We start from the raw sequence: 24677 nt of genomic DNA, 5'->3' as shown, positions 1-24677 counted from the left end.
ACAGACTGCTATGCTCCCCAATCACTGCCTTTGAGATAGGATGGCAGGAGATGAATGTAGAATCGCGAACATTTTAACAGGCTAACATACTGCATGTTCAAAATGTACTTACAGGTTTAGCAAGCATACGTTTTGGGCAGCTAACATGTTTTATACTGTATACCAAATAGTTAGGAAAGACCTTCAGAACCGTGAGCATGTTGCAGTTTGTGCAAATGAGATACACTGTCCAGACCCAAGGACTGGATGACTGACAAGTGGGACTGCACTCTACTCTGCCCAGCTTGGCTGCTATAGGTTTGCGAGTGGTGAGTGCAGGCTCCCCAAGGGGACACATTGGATTCCCCTGCACTTATAGAGGCACCTCAACATTGGAGTACGCCCCTTTTCCCACTGATACGCTAAGCTAAAATCACAAACTACTCAGACATTTGTCACATGATCAGGATTCTCCCTGACTTCGATGCACTCTATTTCCTCTCTTTCTCTTTCCCTCTCCCTTTCCCGTTCCCTCTCCCTCTCCCGCTCTTTCCGCTTGGCCCGTTTCTTTTTCTTGTGTCTTTTTTTGGATGGCGGGAAGAAGGTTAGGAAGACGGGTAGGATGACAAAGCAGTGCAGTACAGTGCAACCTGCAGTGAGGAGGGAGCACTTGAACAGTGTGTAGGTCAGATTGGAAGGCACAAACACCAGGGGCATGATCCCGATCACAAAGCAGGATGTGTTCTGCAGGATGGCAGCCCCGTGCTCCTCCAGTGCCAACTTGATGCACTGCGTCCTAGTGTGCTCGGTAGCTAGCACAAAAGTGTACAGGTGTGGTGCACAGTGATCCATGGCAAAGTTGAGGGTATAAATAAGGCACAGGATTGAGATGCTGTCCATGCCAACGTTCCAGAGGGTCATCAACCCCAAGACACCCAGCTCCACGGAGGTAACCGTAAGGATGAGCCAGAAGTTCCCCAAGGGGTTGATGACCAGGAAGAAAGTGAGAATGAGGATAGTGAGCACGCTGAAGCCTGAGGTCAGGATGGGAGAGATGACGGAGGAGCTGTAGCGGTCCATGAACACAAATGTGGGATTGAAGGCAATGAACTTAATGCTGTTGATTAGCATCAATGGGCGAAGTTTTTCCAGAAGCTCCACCACCTCCTCGCGCTTCTTCTCCGTTGTCCGTGCCACCAAGTACATCCGTGAAGCGATTATATCATACTCGTCAGTCTCACGGTTCTTGGAGAATATGATGTCCTCAGTGAAGTGCTGGTACTCTGGGCTGCGTAGGAAGGATCCCTTGAGGATGTTGATGAAGTCGCTCTTGGTTGACGCACTCACATTCACCACCCTCAGGTAATGGAAAAAGTTATCCATCCACGAGATCTTGTTGAAGCCATGACTTAGAGTCTTCAGGTGCTCCTGCACCGTGGAGTTCCAGTACTCAATGGGCTCGTAAATGTAAAACCCAATCACCGGACTGTAGTTGCTGAAGTATTTCTGCTGGGTCAGAGCATATGAAACACTTGGTGAGTTACTAGCCAACAGGTTCACAATGTTCGATCCATCGCTGATTTGTAAACATCCCATAAACGAGAAAGAGGCGTAGATTAGATATAGAATGACCACAAAGGGTTTGACGTAAGTGTTCGTGATCCATTCTGTGTAGTGCTCTCGCAGGAAGTGCTGGATAAAGTGATTCTGGTAGGGGACACTGTCGTGGTGTGTGGACAGGTCGTGTCCGTCACTCATCATGGTTTTGAACCATGTGGGCTGACGGTCCAAATACTCCACTGAGGGAATTTTACAACAGAAAACGCTGTGGTAGCGGTTCTGCTCCAGCTGACCAGCAAACACCAGACAGGAGCCATAGAAAGAGAAAACATAGAAGTAATTGACTAGGATAGCAACGCACATGCTCTGGCAGAAGATTTTCACTGACTCAATGTTGGTAAAAGGGCTAGCTCCCATGCCAAAAGTGATGATGTAAAGTGAGCTAGTCATGGTGTAGCACACCATCACGTCAGCATAAGCATCTGCCACACGCTCCTTGAATGGGAGGTTTTCCCTTGTTCTTCTCCAGCCTGCCAGCAGCTCAAATACCCCTTTGGTTCCATGGCCTAGAAAGAAAAGGGAGAGATGTGTTAAAAATATGTTTGCGGTAGATAATTTCTAGGAATTTAAATGTTTCAGAAAACACTCCAAATGGTTAACATTTCAATTCATACATCATTATTTTCCCCATGTGATTTGGTCCCTGAATGGGGTTGGAAGCCGGAAGAATTGTCTTGTAATCATTAGAATAAATTCTTTCAGGTATGCAGACCCCTGAGCAAAGGTACAAGGGGTGACTGTGGTTGAGTAGGTAGGGCAGTTGTCTAAGAGCCCCAGGGTTGGTGCCTCTCTGATTCGTGTTTCTGACTGACTCCTTCTCTTCAGCCACTGCAGCCAAGATTCTTGGATTTTGTACAAAATGTTAAAACAGATAGTGGTGGGATCAGACTGCATTTCTTTGCTTAGAGACATTAATTGTACACAATTAACACTTAGGTGAGAAAACAACTTTTAATTTCCTGTTTTTTCCTACCTATATGGGGAGATACTCACTATATGGAACCAGTGAGTCTTGCTTCCAAGATTTAGATACACAATTTCAGTGTGACACCTCATGTCTGAGATAGTTATCTCTGGCCACTCGACCATACATTGGCAAACAGTGACTATGAGTATTAAAAATATATAGACGCAACTACACACCTTTCACACACATATGCTCAATTGTGCAAAATCTGCTGTGTTGTGTGTATTTTACATTTCTAATTCAATGTTCTTCTCTCTAAATATTTTGATTAAACCCTATTTTTGGCCTACCTGTACATCTGTCTGCCAACACCAAGTTTAAAAATGTCACTTTCACACATCTAGCAGGTGGACAGTGAAGTGAGGTGAGTTGCTACTCTTGACAGTATTATAAATTTCCCCTTGTTTGACACAGTAAAAAAAGTATAAAGGATTAGGCCTATGTAATTAGTTGGGTAAATTGCTCTTCCTGCTTTTAGTTTTATTAAGCTGTGCTGCAACTCAATTAGTTAGTGTCAGTTGGTTTAAAGGGTGTGAAGAGAGAGGAAATTCACACCCCTGTTTTTTCCTGCATTACACTGGGGGCGTCTGCCTGCGTTTCCCTTCACCAGTTACCAAATAGGATGTTAAGTAGTGTGTCATTTTGCAGACATGATTGGAAAAGCCTGGGGATTCATTATAGTGATTGATTGCTGGCAGGTGGAGGTGGCTAATAACAATGCAGCCATCTGGTAAAATGTCTCTGGTTAGTATCAGTACCAACACCACTGAAGAAGAATTCTGAAGATGTTTTTACCAATGCAGTACTTAGCACATCTTTAGATGTATTCCCATAGCATTACAGTTCATCAATCGTTGTATGTATAACAAATTCTCATAGTGAGAGCCTCTATCCTACTGTGTATACTTTGAGATACAATCAAAAAATAGCAACCAGTGCTTGTGAGGCTCGCATGCAAGATTAAGATGTACGTTTTAATATTTATTTCAGTTAGGATACAGACAAGATACACGGGGAGACTCAGGAGACTGTGAGGAGCACATCATGAAACCCAGTAACTCACCAGCACACCCAGAGAAGACAGTCTGGAAACAAAAGATAATGAATTGATGAATTTTTAAAGAACCAATGAACTTTTGGCATTTGTCCTTGAAAATGCCAATAAATTCAACAAAACGCATATTTTACTACATCCTACAAGTTTCCACGCTATTGAGCTGCAAGCACCATTATGTTTTAGTTTCAAACATGGTCGTGTCAAAGTCAATAACAGTAAAAAGTAAAAGAAGGTCCCTTACAACTACAGTAGAGTACAGTCAGACTTGCAGAGGTAAGGAGGCACTCGTTTTTTCAGCCCAGATATTAAAGCAAATCAAATACAAAACTTTCAAAAACTGTCAGCAGTGTGATTAGTCATGGGCAGCAAGTTTGATCAGTCCCGTCACCAACCAGAAAGGCAGAGTGACTGTCACAATATGGTGCGCAGAAATAGAAAGCATCAACATCAGCTTTACGTTCTCTATATTTGTCACGTCAGCTTCCAAAAATAACGCTACAGCCATTCAGAAAACATTTTGACTTCCACTGCTAGAACTGGACAGCTGGGTTTAGTTCAATGCATGTGTCTCTAATGATATGCGAGTACTGAATGTCCATTTGAATGACTGTGAATGACTAAAACCCGCTCTGATTACCTGTTAACGTTCTCTAATGTTTAGTCTCAGTGCTCTATCTAAATGACAGGAATCTGTTATCTTGGCATTTTTCTTTTTACTCTGAGCTGTAATTTGATGTTGAAGCCACTGGAATAGTGCAGGCTCGTTTTATTGAATTGAGACATATCACTAAAATCAGGTCGTGATCCTCTCGCTTGCAGACCCAGAGAAGGTCATGCCTGCTTTTATCTCCACCAGACGTCACTATAATCATGCACTTTATTTGATTCTTAGGAGCTGCTCAGACTCATAACCTCTGTATTCCTGATGTCCCGGCAGGCTGTTTCTTTCACTATTAGCCCTTTATTCTGGTAATTCCCAAACCATAAATACTGGTTTATGTGGTGATAAACACTGCTAATTTTTACCTGCAGTCCTGATTTAGCTTTGCATCGAGACAACATGGGCAAAACACAGCTTGTACACAGCCTCTGTAGCCTTTTACTGAGTCATCTGCTCCCTTTCTGTGTAATGGGGGACAGCCTGTGCTGTCTGCCAGCCACTCCAGCAGTGTGTCAGGAAGCATGGAGGGATTGAAACAGAGAGAAAGATGAGAAGTCGTAGCTCAGGATGAAAGGATGGAGAGGCAAGAGGCGTTGGATCTCAGGCCTCTCCCTGATGCAGGTACATGTCTGAGTGGGTTGTATGAGGGCAGTTTGTCACCAGCTGTCCCACAGACTATTTTCTAGCAAGAAGAGGTGGATGGGGAGGACTGGGAGTGTGTGTGTGTGTGTGTGTGTGTGTGTGTGTGTGTGTGTGTGTGTGTGGAGGTTAGGGGGCTGATAGTCTCACAGCCTGACCTTGCCACTGCAATAATGGAGGCCCTGACTGTATTTGCCCTCCCCTCCTCCCCTGGCCCACACCAAAAAGCCACTGAGTCATTAAACTAAATTACTGCTCTGAAACGTCTGTGGCGAGCACACCCCCACAAAAACACATCCATCACGCATCGAGAGAGTGTGTCGGACCGCTCCCGCCCAACGTGGATTCTTCCAATCAGGATGACTCTTAACCATTGCCTGATCATTACACCGGTGGAGATGACAGAGGAGCTAATACCGCAAAGAGGAGGTCCAGATGAAAGGGGGAACACAGGGGAGCCGAAAAAAGCAATCTACAGATCCAAATCAAAATATGGGTTTGGAACTGCATATGTAGGCCGTACGGTATACAGACACAATCCACTGCAGTCCTGATCAGAATCTCTGCTAATTAACTCAGAGTTTCAAATGCTACACAGAGCACCATCCACAGAGCTACTGTGGTTCTTTATAGCTCATGGTTTCTGTCTGTCAGGGATGAGCTTAACCCTGCTGCAGTGGGTTGCATCCAAGAAGTAATGACTACTGAAAGACAGCATGGTTACCCAGGACTGCAGAGTGAGATCCACAGTGCTCTCAGGCAAAGAATCACACCGCAATTAATGAAAGCTAACAAGTTCAGGGACTCTGGCTTTCAAATCTCCCTGAAAGAAAACCAAGAGAACCTTTTTTCTGGTTCAGCTTTTTATTTATGAGCAAGCTACTTTGGCAAAGTTTGAATAGTTTCTGATTCTTTAAGATCTGCCTCCCCTCGCCCCTCGCTGTCAATCCGGAAAAATATATCCAGAAGCAAGACAGAGAAAGGTCTGCAATCACAAAAACAACTTTGAAGACATCTAAGAACTTAAAGACTTTATTTTTAACCTGTCTTTCCTTTTTGTGCCTGCCTGAAAATACACACAAACCTATTGAAGCAGAGCTTTGCCGGTTTCAACAAAGCTGATATGAAGACCTTGGATGTTGTTGGACTTCAATAAAACAATACCTTGATGGATTAAATGGATGCCACTGTTCTAAACTGCATATCTATATTATGTGATGAAGATTCACTGCACTGGGTCGTTATTTATTCTTATCTGTCCTAATCATTCCACACATGGTACGTCCCTGCTCTCTCTGCACCCTGGATAAGAATTCTTCCTAAGCCCCTACTTAGCTGGACTTTATCACTATTAAATCACCAACTGCCGCTCGTGCTTCTGTCGTATTTGCCATATGACCATTAGATGGTGCCAAAATACCCAACACACTGTCATCCCACAGCCTCAGATAAAGTTGAAGGTACTGTTGGCGTCACTATTTGACACCATCGGGGGTAAAGTGACGACAAGTCAGCAGCAACTATGATAGTCTGTTTGTGTCGAGCTGGGTTTTTTCCCAAATTCTGAACAGAGCTGAAAAGCGCTTTGGGTGCAAAACTTGAGGAATAATTTATTGGCTGCAGTGTTACAGTACTGTCACTGTGCAAGTTAGAGAAGATATCCTCACACACATCAGGCAAACCAATCAACCAACACCTTTTAATGTTTCTAAATTCTCCCCGGGCGATTCATATTTCACATAACTGTCAAAGAAAATCTACACACGTCAACAAGACGTATGAAATAGCACGAGAGAAAAAGACTGCTGTCAAATTGTCATGTTTGATGTGGAATGACTTCGCAAGTGATGTGCAGTGCACAATAACACCAAAATACGCAGTCACAGGAAGGATAATGCACGCTGACCGAAAGACTTTTTGCTGTCTATCCATGAAAAATTCAAGACAGCAAGACTCTTTGAGGCTATATTTAGCGTTGTTAAGCAGGATCCTTTCGAAGACCCCGCTTCCTGCTGAATGTTCCATTAAAAATGGATTAGCAACCCCAACACACCAGATTACAACTAATATTAAACAGTGGACGTCAGAGAAAAGGAGACGAATTACGAGCTCTGTGGCATTACACCTGCTCATTGACTCTCATCAATTAAAGTGGCTCAGTCAACAGCTGAGTCAGGTCAATATTCATACTTGCACACAAATACCACATCTAATGACGAGATGAAATGTGAAGGTGGCATAATTATTCTTATTGTTGTTCATTACTACTGTGTTAAGTTCATACTGCACACATCAAAAATCTACTATTAACAGATAATCTATTATTATTAATCTATTATTGATTAGGGTATTTGGGGAATGGTTAAACAATGTTATTTACTAGTGAAGGATGCAGATTTATATTTTCTGACCAGGGCTGTTTTCAGGCTACATGAATACAACAGGACACTCAATTTTAACTACAGTTTGAATTGGATTTGGTGGGTTAATGTGAGCAGATTCATGTTCGGGTTTGGTTAGGGTTTAGTCACATGGGTAAAAATGCATTAGTGTACTTGTAGCCTAAATATTTCACTTTTGATTATTTAGAACTAAAAATCAAACAACATAAAACATGCTTCAGCTTTAGCCTACTTCTTTAGTACAACTACTTCTAACCAAAATGAAAAAGCAAAGCAAAAACAAGCAATACAAACTTTTTTTAGATTTTTAGACTGAAATCACTTTTTTTTTTGCTCTTCATGGTTTTGCCAGAGTTTTGAATTTTGTATTGCAGTTTATGTTGGCTGTTTTGTTTACTAATGGACAGAAAATCAGAATAGATTAGAATAGTGCAGTGCATCCTGCTTGTGTTTGTGTGAGCTGTCTGTAGCTCATCTGCCTCCTGACCAGGAAAACCTGAATTTAAACACTGTAATATGCAGGACGCATATGCAGGAGTCCTGGAGGACACATAAGAAACGTGTAAATCTACACAGACACACACACTTGTAACACGTGCAAAGCTTTTCATTCATTCCCTAAATTCACTCACTTCAACACTGGACCCACCCAGTTCTCTTTACAGTGCTACTGAAAGTACTCATTATATTGGCTAGGTCATCGCAGTCAAATTTGGTGACATTAGACAGATCACTCCCCTGTGATTCTAAAGGTCTGACAAATGTGGCTGTAAAGCAGACTGTGCCTCTCCTTTGTGGTGTAGCTGCTGCTAGGACCCGAGCCTGAGCAGCAGACACTGCAACATGTTTGATGGCTTCCGCTGGGAATTCATTTCCATTTTGAGGCTTGTTTTAAGATGCATAAGTCATAGAGCACTATCAAAGCAAACTCCTGAAACTTCAGGAAGTACAGTGTTGCCCCCGTTCTGTTTTGATTGGGCGGTAATCTGGCCTAAACAAGAATGGCTCTCTTTAAATATGAGAGATTGAAGCAGCAGATGCGAAAATGTCATGACATTTAGACACCTCCACAACACTGGATCCTACACTTGCTACATCTTTCCTTAGACCATCCTTACCTTGGGAACATCCCTGTTTTTCAAACTCTATGTTCCTCAGTTTTTCTTCAGTTTAAACTTAAACTTTAAAGTCATAGCTAATTGAGATTACAAAAATGATATAATGAACTATCACTAGGGTTATTTTCTCAGACTGCTGTGGACAAAGGTCTTCCAGAGTTGCTGAATACATTATGCAAGTGAAATCCCTAATTCAAGTGTAAATTTTACAGCACACCCCTAATGTAAAGTATGCTGTAGGACCATTTTCTTGGAAGTTGTAAATCTTGGCACAAGAATGACTTTAAAACTATGATGTTTACAGTTAGGGGTTAAGGTTGGGTTACTTGGGTTAGGGAAAGCTACTGGTCCAGCTAACAAGAGGATTCCAAAGCTGTCCTTCTTCAGCAGTTCAACATCTTGTCACCAGTCTGCCATCTTTCTCTGAGGCAGGTCCCTCTCTATTCATGACAGGAAACCTTTTACATTTTAAGCCAACCCAACTATCCCCTTACAACTAAAAATACCTGAACATAATCCACACCTTTTTTCCGTTCCCTACAAAAAACATAACCAGGAAGGAATTCATTTTCAAGTAAACAGAATTAAACCCCATTTCCATAAAGGTTTCCTAGGTTTACCTCTAAGTTCGCAAATCACTATGGGAATGCAGAGTACTCACAAACTATGTTATATTTGTTGTCTGCTTTAATTACACTGTGACTTCCAGACACTGCATCACTTTTACCTGTGAAAAAGAAAGAGGTTCCTTACACTATAAATACACCAAAGTGCAGAATTTCACAGGCTTCAGTTTAAGATGAGGCGACACATGCTACTGAACACTTATTCACTTATGAAGTGTGACATGGATAAATTAGTGAAAAAGCTACTAGAACATGATACTGGTAATTGAACAAGGAATGATTCTTGCTTCCAGAGTTAAGTCTACTTACTGTTGCCAATGGCAACATTAAAATTCTGGTGGAAACATCAGGCATACTTGCTCTTCCAGAAACATTGTCTTTATCATTTAAGACCACGTCATTATAGAGTTATATGAATTTATGTATAGCCCTGTGTTATGATTCGTCCCTACAGTCCTTAATAATGACCCTGAAACTGTCATAGAACCATCATCCCAGAACCACTCACGGCTATAACACCCATAGATCGATCATCAGTCATCCAGCCCTACTTACAGAAATAGGCAGGAATTCCCACAGGGCTTTTAACCCTGAGCTGGGACGGCCACCAAGCATGACTTGCTGCAAATGTTGAGGGCCATTATCTAAGTTGTCCTTAGAGGATTAAAAAAAATAATAATATATATATATATATATATATATATATATCTATATCTATATATATATATATATATATATATATATATATATATATATATCTATATATATATATATATATATATATATATATATATATATATATATATATATATATATATATATTAGGCCATAAACATATCAAGTTATAAAAAGAGAAAACTAATGTACTGTGTGTACATCAGCAATTTGTAACTAGTTTATTAGGTTATACAAGTAAGTTACTTCAGCAAGCTGGTCCAGTGTTCTCATGGGAAAGGCAGTTGAGAAAACACTAGCACTAGCCCACCAAGTGGATGAACATGTTGGTTTGTCTAAAGAAAAGAGTGCATTGAAAGCTCACATCACTAAGCACATGATAAATGACATGATTTTAAACTTCACTATAATTTTCTCTCTGGTCAAACAAGTCCCGGAGACTGAAAATATACTGTAAACTATTATTAGTTAGTTATTAGTATTTGACACATAGTCACCATAGAAGAAATGACAGTAGACACCATGTAATCTTGTACTGATGTTGGTACTAAAAGACTCCAAGTAGATGTTTGTCATGTCAAAAATGAATTAAGAAAATGTTTCGAACAACTGCCCATGTATCTCAAAAGCTAAGACAACCTCATATTTTGAGTTAACTTAGTTTATTTTCTCAAGTTCATTTACTTTCAGTGAGTTAATTGTGCATTTTCAAAACTCAAAATGACATTGATCTACTGAATCTAAAGAGAGCTAACTCACATTTATAAGACTGTAGAGGATCTTATGTTTCCAGGTTGAACAAAAGCAGAACCATTTATAACGTCAAGCTTCCGACCATATCATGGCCATTTTCTGCAAATCTAATTGCTGAGGAATATTTCCAACTGGGGTTCACAATATTTACCATAGGTCTGTGTCTCTAATGCCAGAAAGCACCACTGTTGACTGCAAATAAAAGCAGGAATGTTAATGAGTGATCATGGCGGTGAAGACATTTTCTGACTTTCCATTTACAGGAAAATAACCCTCATTTACCTGCACAAACTTCATGTGCAACCATTTGAAACTATTTATGCTCTGACTGTGAGTAAAATAAAGCTGAGGTGAAAAAGATTGGATTACAGCTCAGCACTGTGGAGGACCATCATGTCCTAGTGGGATGTACAGTTGCTGCATGTTAAGCAAATAACACACTTTGGGAAGGTGACTGTACTGAGTCGATTCAAACCTGTCAGAGCACGAGGACTGACAGTTGTCACTTCCCCCCCGTAATGTCACAGCATGTATCACGGATGCTGCTTTGCTTTCTTCCCTCTACTCCTCTCCCTGCCTGTTTTTACACCTCTAACAGCCATCACATATCCAGAGAGGGAAGGAAGTGACAAGCTCTGCTCAGCAGTAATTGGCCGTCTTGCAGATGACACGGCAGATACAGACACTGAGGAGACAGACAGGAGGAGAGGCTGCTCCATATTAAACAAAGGTTCGCCAGCACGTGCTCTGTGCCGGGTTTCTTCCTCAACATGACTTAAAGGCCAGAGATGACACTAGCTGGATTACTCAGAGAGAATAATAGATTAGTTGTACTATGATGTGAGAAGAGGCTTTGATAGAAGAGATAAAGGGAAACCATTAACCAGCTTTACACTTAAAAATTCAAATACAGCTTCAGAAGGGAAAGACGTGTCTCTATATAAACCCAATACTAGCAGCCTTTACTCTTTTAGAGTGAAATCCAGTGGTTATTTGTAAGAACCTTTGTGCTAGCAACCAAAATACTTTGATAATATAGTGAAAAACTAAAATCCCTACCCAGCCCTGATGCCCTATATTGTACCATCTGGCTCTCATTAGTCCTCTATGACTCTTGAGCAGTGCTGGAGTCCTGGTTGCTAATAAAAGTTTTTCAATATGGTGCTGCCATCTCCACACCACACAGAGATGATTGTACCTCTCCATACATAAAGTAGCATAGTCAAGCTGCTTTAACTTAGGTGTGGTTTTCAGTTGGTTGCAGTGCTGCACAAATTTCATCAACGGATCAGCGTACAGTAGAGATGAATGGACGATTTAGGTAATTCACAACCTTTTCAACTGAACATGTCATTGTGGACGTCTATGGACTGTTATTTGGGCCTTATAGACTGGTTGCCAATCCAACATGTAAAATCATATATTGCAAATTGGATACATTTTATACAGAGAACTACCAAGATAGAAAAAAAACCCAAAGCAAAACAAAACATACAAAACATATTGTTTTAATTATACACTACTGTATAGCATATATTAGTATTTAATTACAGTAGCTGATACTGTGCAAAATAAAGCAGCCTGCAAAGTGGATCCCTAAAAGCATTTTTTCCATTTAGTGAAACTAAAGGCCATAAACCAGACACCAAAGATCACGTATAAAAAACATCTGAGGGAAGCTAAAAGCTATTTTAAATTCCTGGGTGTTGAGCAACATACCACACCTCACCTGCTGTAGTTTCCTAATACCCTGCTCTCTGGTTCAGAGGGCTTAGCAAAGTCTTACTTTCTCTAATCCTTATCCTGTCAGATTCGGGCCAACTTCTACCTAAAAGGAACATTCTTAAAAACTGCATTAAAAATGGTATGTAGTTACCAACATACTGTAGTTGACTGCACTGGTTTGCAACAGGTTTGAAAACTGCCCAGGTGCAACAATTCATGACAGGTACTTTGATTCATTCAAGGAGAGAATTATATTATCAGAGACTTGTCCCAGCCTGGTAACAAACCAGGTCTGAATAATTTTTTAATCCTGCCAGTAGCTGCAGGATTTTAGTAAATTATGCAAATAATTAATATAATATTTATAAAAAACACACAGTGAAATAAAACACATTTTCATTATAAGATTAATCACCAAAATTTTAACAAAGGCAATGTGTTCCACCAGTATCATGTCAAAGATTCTACCATAAGCTAGTAATTATATGTATATAAATTTTAAATAGCACACTGTGTTCCCAAGTGTTATTGTAGTCTCCACAGAGTCAGAATCTACTGAGATGCATGGGATTATATTCGGATAAGATAATTAGGTCTGTGGTGGATTTCACCAGCACAAATGAATCATGGGACTATGCAGAACAAAACTCAGTCTGTACAACCTTCCAAACAAACAAACAAAAAAAAAAATATTGTTGGCACATGGCCAACCAGTAGCTAACAGACTAAATCACTGAGTAGTCAGATATAAGAAAGTGAGGCATACTTCTGGTCATTTTATAAAACTATTAAAAAATATATATATATATACATTCAATATTGATGATATTATGGCACAAATGTGCCATTTATTATATTTGGACCCATTTTTATGAGGTAGCTTTTAAGTCTGCCTTGACTTTTACATCTCAGTTTCACTAGCTCAAATTCAAAAATAATAACCACACATCCCAAAGTGAAATTTGAAACAAGGGTGAAAATACACATTCATATGCATATGATGGACTGCTTTGGATTAATGAGCTTACACGGTGTCCAAACAACAAAACATAGCCAGCACAGGGAAACTAGACTGCTGCGTGAGGAGGACAAGTGCAGTGTGTAGTGTGGGGCCAGCCTATGCTAGGTTTAACAACATCTTACGACAGAAGGCACATTTTCACCACAAGAGTGCTATTTCATATGATGCCTGCTGCCATAGGGGCGCTATTTCACCTTATTGGTGCAGCAGCTGGACTATCTGAAGGCTAGTTATACTGGACATTAAGTTTCTCAGCTTTCTATCTGCTTTTACTTAAGTCTATTTTGAAAAATTATTTGTACTTAATAGGAAATTCTATGAAGTACAAATGATTCAGAACAACTAGTGACTGCAATCCTTATTAATAACATTATTATTGAAAACATATCTAGACAGATTAGCCAAGATGTTCAAATGCAAACAAAATGAAATGTCCAGCTTTACTACCACCTAGGTGGCAGATACTTTAGTCCCTTATATGACCTGATCTGACACACTAAAGAAAATAATGTGTTGTAAATTGTAAGAAACTATTAAACAATCATCTTAAAATACTGAACATACATGTTTTTAACCTAAAAATCTAAAATTCAGCCTGTAAGTCATTTTAAATAGTGATGAGTTTTCAACAGGGCAAGAAACTCGCTCCCGCGACACTGTGGGTATCACTATCAATTTCATTTGTCAGTGTCTGTCCTGATGTGGCGTTGATACTGTGATAGGGGTGTGTCTCTGTCAGGAACTCCCAAGAGTGGGGTGGACATCTGCTGCCTCTGAGGTCCTGTCACATGAAATTAGAGATTTAATCAAGTCTTCTCCATCTCATGCCCTTCTTTACCTTCTTCTTCTGTATGCGGGTCCCCTTCCACTCTACTCTTTCTTGCCCCTCTGTACCGGTCAATACAACTGCACTCCTTTTATTTTTGAAGGAGCCAAATTAAAGTTTTTTCTCGAATGACCTTCTGTACCCTCATTTGATGGTGTAACATGCTTCCTTTAGATCTTAAGATTGAGAAAGATTGGCCCGGAATGCAGACTGATATGGAACAGGTAAGGATGTCTGAATCTTTGCTATTTAAAATGCAAAAGCAGCAATAATGTTTTTAGCAACGCTCACACACCAAAGGATGCAGTGATCAAGACCAGCTTTGTGATATTCCACAAACCTGTCATGTTTGGTGTAGATGCAGTGCTAACATGCACCAAGAAAAAAGAAGTATTCATGAATGTGCTCCTCTCCAGGTGAACTGTAACGAGAAGGGCCGAAGACATTAAGGGAAATCTAAAGCTTCACTATTCCCTCGTTTTTGTACTTGGATTAACAAAAAACTTTGAGTTGACAGAGGAGCAGGCAGCTTTGTGGTCTATGAAAGGGACTACGACGGGGAGTGATTTGTTCATAGAGGTAAATGCATGCATGGATGAACTGGGACTAAAATAGGACAAAGTGGTAGGTGTTACAACCGTGACAGTGAAACACTTTGGAATTCTAAAGCGGATACAAGATAAAGTTACTGAAATAAACCCAGAACAGAAATTGATATATATTTTTATTTATTTTGGTGTTATGTAAATCAACCATGTGATTGATGTTGTGACTAAAATAGTTAACTTCATCACAGCAAGAGCTTCGATTCACAGTTTGCTGCACTTTTAGAGGAACATGACAGCGACTATAGCGACATAGGGTTAACAAACTGCTGTCAGATGGCTAAGCCTGGGCAAGGTGCTTAAAAGAGCGTGGGATCTGAGAGCAGAGATACATGAATTTTGTGAGAAGAAAGGCAACGATATCACAGAGTTCTCAGATGCAGACTGGATGGCAGACCTGGCTTTTGCTGTTCATGTGACTGCACTAATACCCTTTTGTACATGAAATGTACAGTTGGTGAAGGATTTCATGAGTTAGAGTTAAAGTCCAAGTTGGTTGAAAGGTATTTACATTTATGCCCACATGCCCACACTAAAGGAAGTCACACTATCAGCTGATCACCTCCGCAGGTACTCCTCCATGTTAAGGTCACTACATGCACATTAATTTCTTTCCCTTCACTAGCAGCGTGGATGATGCAATCAGAGATGTCCAGCTCTGATCTCCGTCTGCAGTCTGACAAACTACTGATAGAGCACTTTAAGTCAGTATCACAGCGGTGTTCCTGTTCTACTCTGAAAGAGGAGAGCTTTCCAAACTTAAGGATGTAAGTGATGTTCACTTGGGTTCTGCCCTCCGCATTTCCACCTCAGATTTTCAACCTAACTTAATTGCTGTTGTTGAAGCCAAAAACAGGCTGGATTTCTCTCAGTGAACAATAAAAAATAACAGAGGTAAAGCAAACAAACAAACAAAGCTGGGTTTTAATGTGATGCTGCGCTTTAAAATACTTGATATTTTGTGTAAAGTTCATGCTTTTGTCCACATTTCATTGGATCACTGTAATGTTTTAGTTACAGTTTTTGCATATTGGGCCCTCAACAACTGTCAAAGTGACTTATGTGGCACGTTGGGAAAAATAATTGCCCACCCCTGATCTACACCCTCCTTTTTTCACATACTGTATATCGCATACATTCTTCTCTCTTCTCTCCTTGACCTTCTTTTTTACCCCCTCGTCATCCCACCCTCCTTCACACCTCCTCTCCTCATCTCTCCTCCTCTGCCTCTAGGCCACAAGAAGCTGATCCGTGCTCCTGTTTTTGAGTCTTACTTAAACTCCAGCTATGTCAGCCAACCTGCAGCAGAGCTGTACCCAAGCCCCAGGGGACCATTGACCTTAGGAGTGCACGGGGAAGAAAATGCAAGATCCACTGAAGTGTAAATGGAGAAAGTATAGGCGAAGACGTAAAGAGAGGAGGAAAAGGCCATGAGGAAGGAGAGACAAAGAGTGAAACAAGATAATAAAAGTCACCACAATGAGAAAGAGAAATATTTCTTTCAAACAGTAATTAATACAATCAAAAGGTCTTTTCATTTTCATGACAATGTGCTTATTGTATGTTGGCTTAATGATGAGTACAAGTCACACACTGTTGTAATGGCATACATAAGAAGTATTAGATAAGAGGTAATTAGGTTCTTTCAGCTTTTTAGAATCAAAATCAAGCAGTTGTTGATCCAAGAAAGGAAACAAAGGCATTAGTTTTTAGCAGCGTTTCTAATGTCAACATCACAGTAAAATGACACTTCACAGAATTGTCTTTGGTCTCCTTTTAACTTTAGGTGTAAACGAATGTACAAAATAGGAATTAATCAACTTTTAATAAAATACAGGAATGTTCTCCTTCAACGTTTTACTATGTTGTTTTTGTATTTTAACTTAAAATGTCGTCAGGGCCATCAGGGTTCTGTGTATTTTTATATTTAGGAAGAATTTGGGTCTTTTAATAATGCGGAGAATTTGCAACCTACAGTTAAATGTTCATTATTCAAGCTTTAATGTTGGGAAATAAAACTCTAATGTTGTATTTTGCAGCTCCATAACTCGCAAGGATTTTGCAAACGCATGAATTTTTATGGTTTGGCAGCTTTTCAGCTCCATCATTTCCTAGATTATGATGTAGTATTGAGAGCAGATCTGGGTATGGTTAACAAAGACGTGCTTTATAAACATGATCTGAAGTGGTTAGCAGTAAAAGTTGCACTGCTTTCCAAGGTCAGTAGAACGTTTGTGTTATATTTGCATTGCTCTATATGAAGTAAATTGTTTGCAACCCCTCCATCTGATGGATTTCCTTGTGAATGTCATGCATCGTCTGAGCAACACAGACAAATAGACAGGTGAGGTGTTTTTTTTAAAGGTTTGGCTCACAGGTTTTACATTTTCTTTTTATTTAAAACCAGTAATAAGGTTGAAACACTTCGTGTGGGCACCTTGTTTTGTTTTAAAGCAGCACTTGAAAAGCTGTGAACTTGTCCTTTAAATATCACTTTACTTAAAATTCATGTTAAAGCATTGCTCTGGCTCCAACAGCCCCATTTTATTAGTTGTATGAATCAACATTGAAACAACACTGGCTGTATTGCAACATTTATTGGGCTATTATACAGACATTTTAAAAATGAATTTGACTGTCAGATTAATCTGAATGAAATACATATCTGATTAAATCAGGGAATTTGTCATATTATATGGGTCCTGTTTTAGGCACTATATATGTGCATATCAAACACATATTTATTCTACTGGTATATGTGCTTCACATTTCTAATTTACCAGTGGAGTGTACCTTCAAAATGAAGCCATTCAATAGTCTGGGGTTCTGCTGTGTGATGGCTTTGTGCTGCTACTCATGGCTGATATGCACTGTAATAGAATTGTTTAATAAATCCACAGTGCAGATAACATCACCTGACACTTAATGAAACAATGAAAAAGCTGCACGACAGCTGAATGTGTTGCAATGTGAAGCTCACGGGGGGGAAAAGGATGCGACATCGCCAGACAAAAGATTGTGCTGCATTTGTAGCTGCAGAGAAACACAGAAAAACATGTGGCGCTAATTCTATTTTGTAGCAACAGCGACAATGAACTGGCGGCATCCCCTCTGAGGAAAAGCCCATCACAGTTCTGCTAATCCCCCACCCAATCAACCCACTGTCAACCGCTGATAAGCCCCTTTAACCAGCCACTACACACCCACACACACGCACATATGCAGAACACAAAGTCGGTCTCAGTCACGACCCATGCTCCCACTCACCCATGGCAAAGAAAGGGATCCCCAGCAGCGTAGAGTTGAACTTCCCGTCTGATATAAAGAAGATCCCTGCGGCCGTCACGTTGGCGATGCAGATAGTCAGCACGCCCAGGAGGCCCAGGAACGGCTTCCCCCTGAGGCAATCCCGCATGGAGCTGGATATGGTGGCAGCCAGGAGCACCAGCACCAGACTGACCAACACCTCTCCCTTGGCCAGCACGCCCGTCTGGTGGAAGTCCTGCCACAGGCTGAAGGAGGTGAGCGACTGGATGTGGAGCTGGTCGGTCGCGTGAGGTGCCTCGGCTGTGGACAGCCGGCTGACCAGGGCGCAAAACTCGTTCTCCCAGCGCTCTGCAATGACATCCTGCACCACGGGTCCATGGTTACGGAGGTAGTAGGTGATCTGGACGGCACGGGCGAACTTGACCTGCTGGTCTCTGCTGTTGGGCAAGAAGGACACGCCGCCCAGCTGGTGGCCAATGAAGGACACGCGGCCATCCTGCAAAAGACATTTCGATAAATTTAGTCGGGTAGAACTGTACAGTTTGTGTTTCAGAGTTCATGGACACACACTCCTTCAAAACAGTTAGCTTGTCTTTGACAGCAAACACCAGCGATTGGGAATCAGCCAGCCACATATAAAAGCTAGACGGTTCCAGTCCACACACAGAAAGAAGTGCAGCAGCAGAATTCAGCCTTTTTCTTCGGTCTAGCACTGATTCACCTTTTAATTTAAACTCCTATTCCAGCTGTGTACAAAGCAGGTATATGCTCCATAGTAAGGTTTAAATGAATTATACAGCACATGCAGGATTGGGTTTGGAGATAATGTAATTGTGCAACAAGAGTTGTTCAATAAGACATCTGGGACAAAAGTTCAACTGTCACACATAGTAGAAACATGAGGCTATTGTTAGTACGACCTTTCTTGTGTTCAACATAAAAGTATTGAATGTGAAGGATTTCAAATAAGACAAAATGATTAATACTTGTCAGCCAATTTGCCATCATAAATTCAGTAGTATTATTGTTATACTGTGTGATTACTTGCTTACCCAATAAAGCTAAGTGTGATTTTTAGGATAATTCGTGCAATCGTCTATTATTAACCAGATTTAAGTGTACAACACATTATACAGCATGTCATTTTAAAAACACTGATGTAATTCAGCTAGCTGGTTAAATTAGCAAAGAGAGAAACACACACACGGCGTTGCGACGTGAATTTGAATCCCTGCATGACGTCGTTTTTATTGTTGCGATCCAGAACGGTGTCACCTTTAATTCTCAGCTTATTGCACGTTTGATTTATCTTGCTACGAACACAATAATCCAGCTGAGTCAAACTGCCGCAGTGCTCCGTTTCACGGCGGGGAGCTTGATATAAATCTCACGCTCCTCCATAGACAAACCCATGCGATTGTTTGCTTCAATTTCTGTAAACAATTTACTGCAGCGAGACAAAAATGGATGAGCTATACTGCTGCTGGCTTTATGTGGGCAGCAGGATGAATTTGTGGTGGTGGACGCTGCACCTTCAGGTCACATAACTTCTCTCGTCCATGTATCAAGAGCAGGATTTCTTGTCATTTATGAAGTCTCAGACTTCATAAATAAGCATCTCTCATATATCTCTGTACATATTCAGCAAAATCTGCACTGCATTATTCTCTTCTGCATTTGTTTGGGTCACTTGATCAGTAAATAAATGTACGCCAGCTACCTGGTGCAAACTCTCACATATGAATACAGCAACTTAGCATTGTTGGGAGACTTCACCACAAGCCAGTGGGCATGTGGGCAACATTTCTATCATGCAAATGAGGCCAATTTATGCAGTTTCCTTCTTGCCCTGCCTCCTGCACTGTTTGCAGTGCTAAAACACATGTAAGGCCTACCTGTCAACCTCAGTGACTAATGCTACATCATCAGGGCAACAATTTGGATATCACCAGCAGTTCAGTTCAGTTCAGTTCAGGATAATAGGCGTGTATGTGTGATATCTGCGAGGACGCGAGTGATATGTGAAAAAGGGGGGAGTAACACCTCTCAAGCCCGGTGGGAGATGGAGAATTGTGCTTCCAGGTTTTCAAGCACATCTAAACTAAAAAAAAATATTCAACATATTATATGCTGGAACTGTTTTTAAGGCAACCTCATTGATTTTAAAAAAAAAAGGAAACCTTTGACAGATGCAGCACTCCAGTAATTCTGCACATTAGTGATCAAAACCATTCATTACTATTAAAGTTCCTGAAGTCTGAGCAACCAGACCAAACCCCAACCTGAAATAGAAGATACCTCTGTGTAACGACAGTAGCTAAATATGTTTTTATTTCTACTTTTTAATCTATCACACATTTCACAACTTAACATAATAAAAAGTAAATCTTTGAATTGCCTCTTATAAAAACTCATAGTGGGTATAATGGGTTCCCCCAAAATGCTAAATTTAACTGATCAAATTAAACAGATCACAAACAACTGACGCGATGCTAGTTGAGATTGGCAGCTGGCCATATTTCAAATAGTTAATATTGTTAATTAAAATTCTTAATTAGGAGGAGTTTCAGCAGACATCCGAGGATACTATTGACTACTTTTTATTGCCATGTACCCAAACACACCCTAGGGCAAACCTGATATTGACACACTCATGCCGATTCCCGAGCCTCGTGTCCTCTCCCATCCTCCAAACCACTCCAGCTCTGCTGCGGCGTTTGAACTCACCGACCTCCCTCTGCATATCAGCTGTTTTCCTGCTCCTTTCATCCTCTAGCTTTATGATTTATCAGGGTGAATGAGGGGTGTAAAACAAATGCCGACCTTAGCTTGACATTGGCATGCAGCGTATAACCCAGCAACACAATAATTCAATACAGCACTCAATTACATTGTCCTCTCATGAGTGTAACAAGACGGCTTGATCTTGTCTGACAAAATATTATTAGTGTTGTTGTAAATGCACAATGCAGAAATGGCACACCTGTGTTTTTTCTTATATAAATCTATTCTGACAACCAGAGCTTTCAGGTGTAGGGAAGCCCAGGGCGGCCAGAGCTGCTCTATTTAACGTCCCTTATTGGCACAAAATGTGATTATCTCATTATCATGGGATATTAAGATGCTATCCAAAAGTAAATCACAACCTGAAAGCAATTCACAAATCACTTTTGTCATACACTGCCTATTAAAAAGGAAAAGTCACCACCTGTTTTTAACTTAGCAAATAGGTAAGAGCCTCCCACTGGACGATTACTGCATGGATGATTATTTTTTTAGCAACATGTTATTTAACTCCAACTGATGCAGCGAGTAGCTTCTTATTTCTGCAGCTGTATGAACATTGAGCATAGGCTGATTGTCAGCTTATGCTAAATGCTAACATGCAGAGGCAGAAGAATATTAATGAATAAATTGTTTATGTCTGACTGCACATTTGTAAAATCCTGATCATTTTTAAATTCCTAAGTTTCAGTATCACTATGATACTTGATAATTTTGATTTGTCCACTGCATTCATGTAGTAGTATTTATAGCATTCTTTCATTTTATTCTTGTATAAAGATTACTCAACTAAAGCCACAGCAGACAGAGCGAAAACTGAGAACATATGTTTTGAAGCTTTTTCTCCAGAGAGGAGAGCTAAAGTCTCAGGCTCAGCAAAAACCACAGTAAGACTTTTTTTTTGCACATTGGTGTAACAGGCACAGAAATAAACCTCGGCAGTGACATCACAGAGCGGGATGAGGCGTAAGAAGAGAAGTCAGGCAAATGAATTAGCCCGGACAGCCCGTCAGACAGAAAGAAGAAGGACTGAGAAACATGGAGAGGTCAGGAAGGTCATAACACCGTCACAGGAGAAATACTGTGAATCATGTAATGAACAATGGTTGTGACTGACCCTATTTATACACCTATGCTTCTTATGCAGCACACTGACTCCTGTGTCTGCTCCCCTTTATCACACAGATGTGGGTCTCACTTTTCAACAGGTGACTCTGCGTCTTGATTTGCACAGTTCCTCTACACTGCCATGTCTTTACTGACTTTTCAGACAGTGGCCATTTCTGCTCCGTAGGCCTCAATTAGCTTCATTTTAGATCCTTATTTACTTCACAGATCAACAAAATAAGTTACCCTGTTATGTCCAAACCTGTGCATACAACTGCACATTTACACGTCCAGTAGTTTGACACAACACGAGCGTTCATGTCATCGTCATGTTTTGACCACCTCATAAACACGAGTCTGATATTCTCTGTTGTTGCCGTGTCTCTAGTCTCCACCAACCCCACCAGCTGGATGCACTAACTGGCAGTGTATCATAGCCTAGAACACAGCTTCCTGCTGCGGGGGAAGCTCAGAAGAACGGCAAATTCAAGGGATAGTTCTCTGGAGGTCATTAAAAGCAACCCCCCTTTGATAGGTTTAGTATAAAAAGGAATTTAATATGCGGTGCTGTAAAATCTAAAGTAAAACAAAAGCACCCTGAGCAAACACAAAATGCATACAGTATGAGGAGTGGGTCCAATCTTTTCTCTAAGCGCTGTATTTTGGGATATGTATTGATTAAAGCAAAAAATGAAAGTAAAGAGATAGCAGAGCAGCAGGGTTTGAGTTGTTTCAATCTGAAAGTTTGGCCATCGCCCCAACATAATGGAGCTTGCACGGCTCTGTTTTCATGCATACTGCACATTCTGCAGCTTTCTATGATATAAAATACCCTGTAAAAAAATTGTTTTAAACATTAACCTGCCTTCGCCGTGTACTTTAGTTTCTTCTTAAATGGTTTCTTGAGCTTGTCAGGTAGAATTTTCTCGTCTCATTAAGAGACATTTTTTTTATTTGGACCTTTCTAACAGACAGCAGTGATGATGACAGTGATGTAGAGGCAATAAGGTTTATTACTCTATTCAGAGACTGATATAGTGCTTTTAAATAGAATAAACAAGCCTAGAGGGGAAAAAATTATTATCTTCATTTAAAAGAACCCTGTAACCCCCCACCCTGGACGTTAGACGCCGAACTCGTACACCCTGTGACAGCTCTCAGTGGAAGTTACACGCTTGTGCTTTGTGCTTATGCAATTGGAGCCCACATTATGAGAACGAGCAGTGTACAGCGGCACGTACCTCACAGGCTGTTTCACAAGGGCTGAAGAAGCTGGTCATTGTAGTGGTGTGTGTGTGTGTGTGTGTGTGTGTGTGTGTGAATGAGCAAATTGTGTCTGAGTCATACAGTATAACATAATGAACGGTTTTCTAATTCCATCATTTGCTCACACAGAGCCCACATCGTGCAGCTTGTGGAAGTAAAGCCATAACCTTGACACTCTTCTTGTCGTGGATGGATTTTCAGCTCAGTTGAAAAGTCGCCTATGCTCACAAACACCTGATCACACTGACAGCACCTGCTCCATCTGCAGGGCGCATCTGCACCTTGTGTGCTTGTGGAGTTTGCTGACGGTACCGTGCACATGCAGGATCTTTGCATGTTTTGTTTTTTTTTTTTCTATTTGTTGTTTAGTGCATGATGGATACACCTCCATGTGTGCATTCAGATTCCCCGCTGAGCAACAGAGAAGGAGATGCGAGCACGCAGGATGCCTTAGCGTGTAATGCTGCTGTAGCCGTGTCATCGTGCTGCATGTGCAGCTAGGAGAAGGCGAGAGGGAGACACTGCATCAAAAAAGAGGATATCCCTATGTATGTGTGTGTGTGTGTGTGAGAGAGAGAGAGAATGAGTGTGGAGGCAGGAAGCAGAGCACACAGGCTATATGCAGCCAATCAATTCACCTGCACCAGCAAGGGAGGGCAAAGAAGAAAAAAAAAAACTGCAACTGCCAGCGTTATGGAGAGGGGGCTTCCCTGGCTGCTTGATGTATGTAGCAATCTACAGCTCCACATCCACAGCTTCACTGCGTTCATTCAGAAATGATGGCAGGCTCCCAGGGTCAGCCCGCTACAGCTCATCACATGCTGACTGCTGCTGCACCGTCACCACCACAGCTCAGATGGGTTGAGATTTCGGGTGGGAGGGGAGGGGGGGTGGTTGGGAGAAAAAAAAAGCGTGCACGGCCCTGGCTCGCATGCATGTGCACCGTGCAGTAAAAAAAAAAAAAAAAAAACAGCCTCACCTTTAACGTTGTGTTGGGGTAGCTCACGGGCACCTTGTGGAAGGTGCTGTTGGACAGCACCGCCTGCCTGATGTCTTCGAAGATGGTGATGATATCATCCAGGAGGCAGCGCTTGTCCCTGTGGCTCAAGACGCAGAGGTGCGCGAACGTGTAATTGAACCCCTTGTAATTGACGCGCAAATCCAGCACCTGCTTGTGGACCTGCAGGACCTGGTCGGCCAGCTCCAGGATGTTTCCCCCGGACTTGGCGAGCAGGATCAGCCTGCCATATCTGCCCGGCGTGTGCAAATCCGAGTACAGCTTGTGCTTCGACTGGTCGATGGGGAACAGGCTGTTGGCGAGACTCCGCTCGATCTTGGCGAGGCTGTGAGTCGGGGCGACCAGCACCTCCAGGTCCGTCTCCGGCTTGAATCGGCTCAGCACGGTAGATCCGAAAATGATGGTGAGGACCGCGGGGACAGTGAGGAAGAAGACGGGGTGCCTGCTAACGAATAAGCCCAGCCAGTAGAACGAAGCCTTGAGCCCTCTGTGTATCACTTGCCGCAGCATTCTCCACAAAATCCAGCTTGCAGATGCCCCGTCCCCTCCGATGAAGCACAT

At 41.4% G+C, this 24677-nt stretch overlaps 1 protein-coding gene across 1 annotated transcript; it reads right to left on the bottom strand.

The window, feature by feature from the left end:
• Positions 1–423: 423 nt before the first annotated feature.
• Positions 424–24677, bottom strand: ptchd4 (patched domain containing 4). Its single transcript, XM_026341951.1, has 3 exons — positions 24252–24677; positions 17942–18437; positions 424–2105 (listed from the first exon to the last, which is right to left on the bottom strand). The coding sequence occupies exons 1-3, from the start codon at positions 24675–24677 to the stop codon at positions 424–426; spliced, it is 2604 nt and encodes an 867-aa protein (XP_026197736.1).

This window comes from Anabas testudineus, chromosome 24 (genome assembly GCF_900324465.2).
Source record: "Anabas testudineus chromosome 24, fAnaTes1.2, whole genome shotgun sequence".
Lineage (NCBI taxonomy): Eukaryota > Metazoa > Chordata > Actinopteri > Anabantiformes > Anabantidae > Anabas > Anabas testudineus.
The sequence above is the reverse complement of the archived record's forward strand: the minus strand, read 5'-3'. Positions and strand labels throughout refer to the sequence as shown.

What these genes read in the sequence shown, in the direction of transcription:
- ptchd4 (XM_026341951.1), bottom strand. Translation starts at nt 24,677, where the DNA reads ATGTGCTTCATCGGAGGGGACGGGGCATCTGCAAGCTGGATTTTGTGG. An exon ending in AGCAGGTGCTGGATTTGCGC is followed by an intron (nt 18,438 to 24,251) that starts GTCAATTACAAG and finishes TGTCTTTTGCAG; the next exon opens with GATGGCCGCGTGTCCTTCAT. An exon ending in GATCCCTTTCTTTGCCATGG is followed by an intron (nt 2,106 to 17,941) that starts GTGAGTGGGAGC and finishes TTTTCTTTCTAG; the next exon opens with GCCATGGAACCAAAGGGGTA.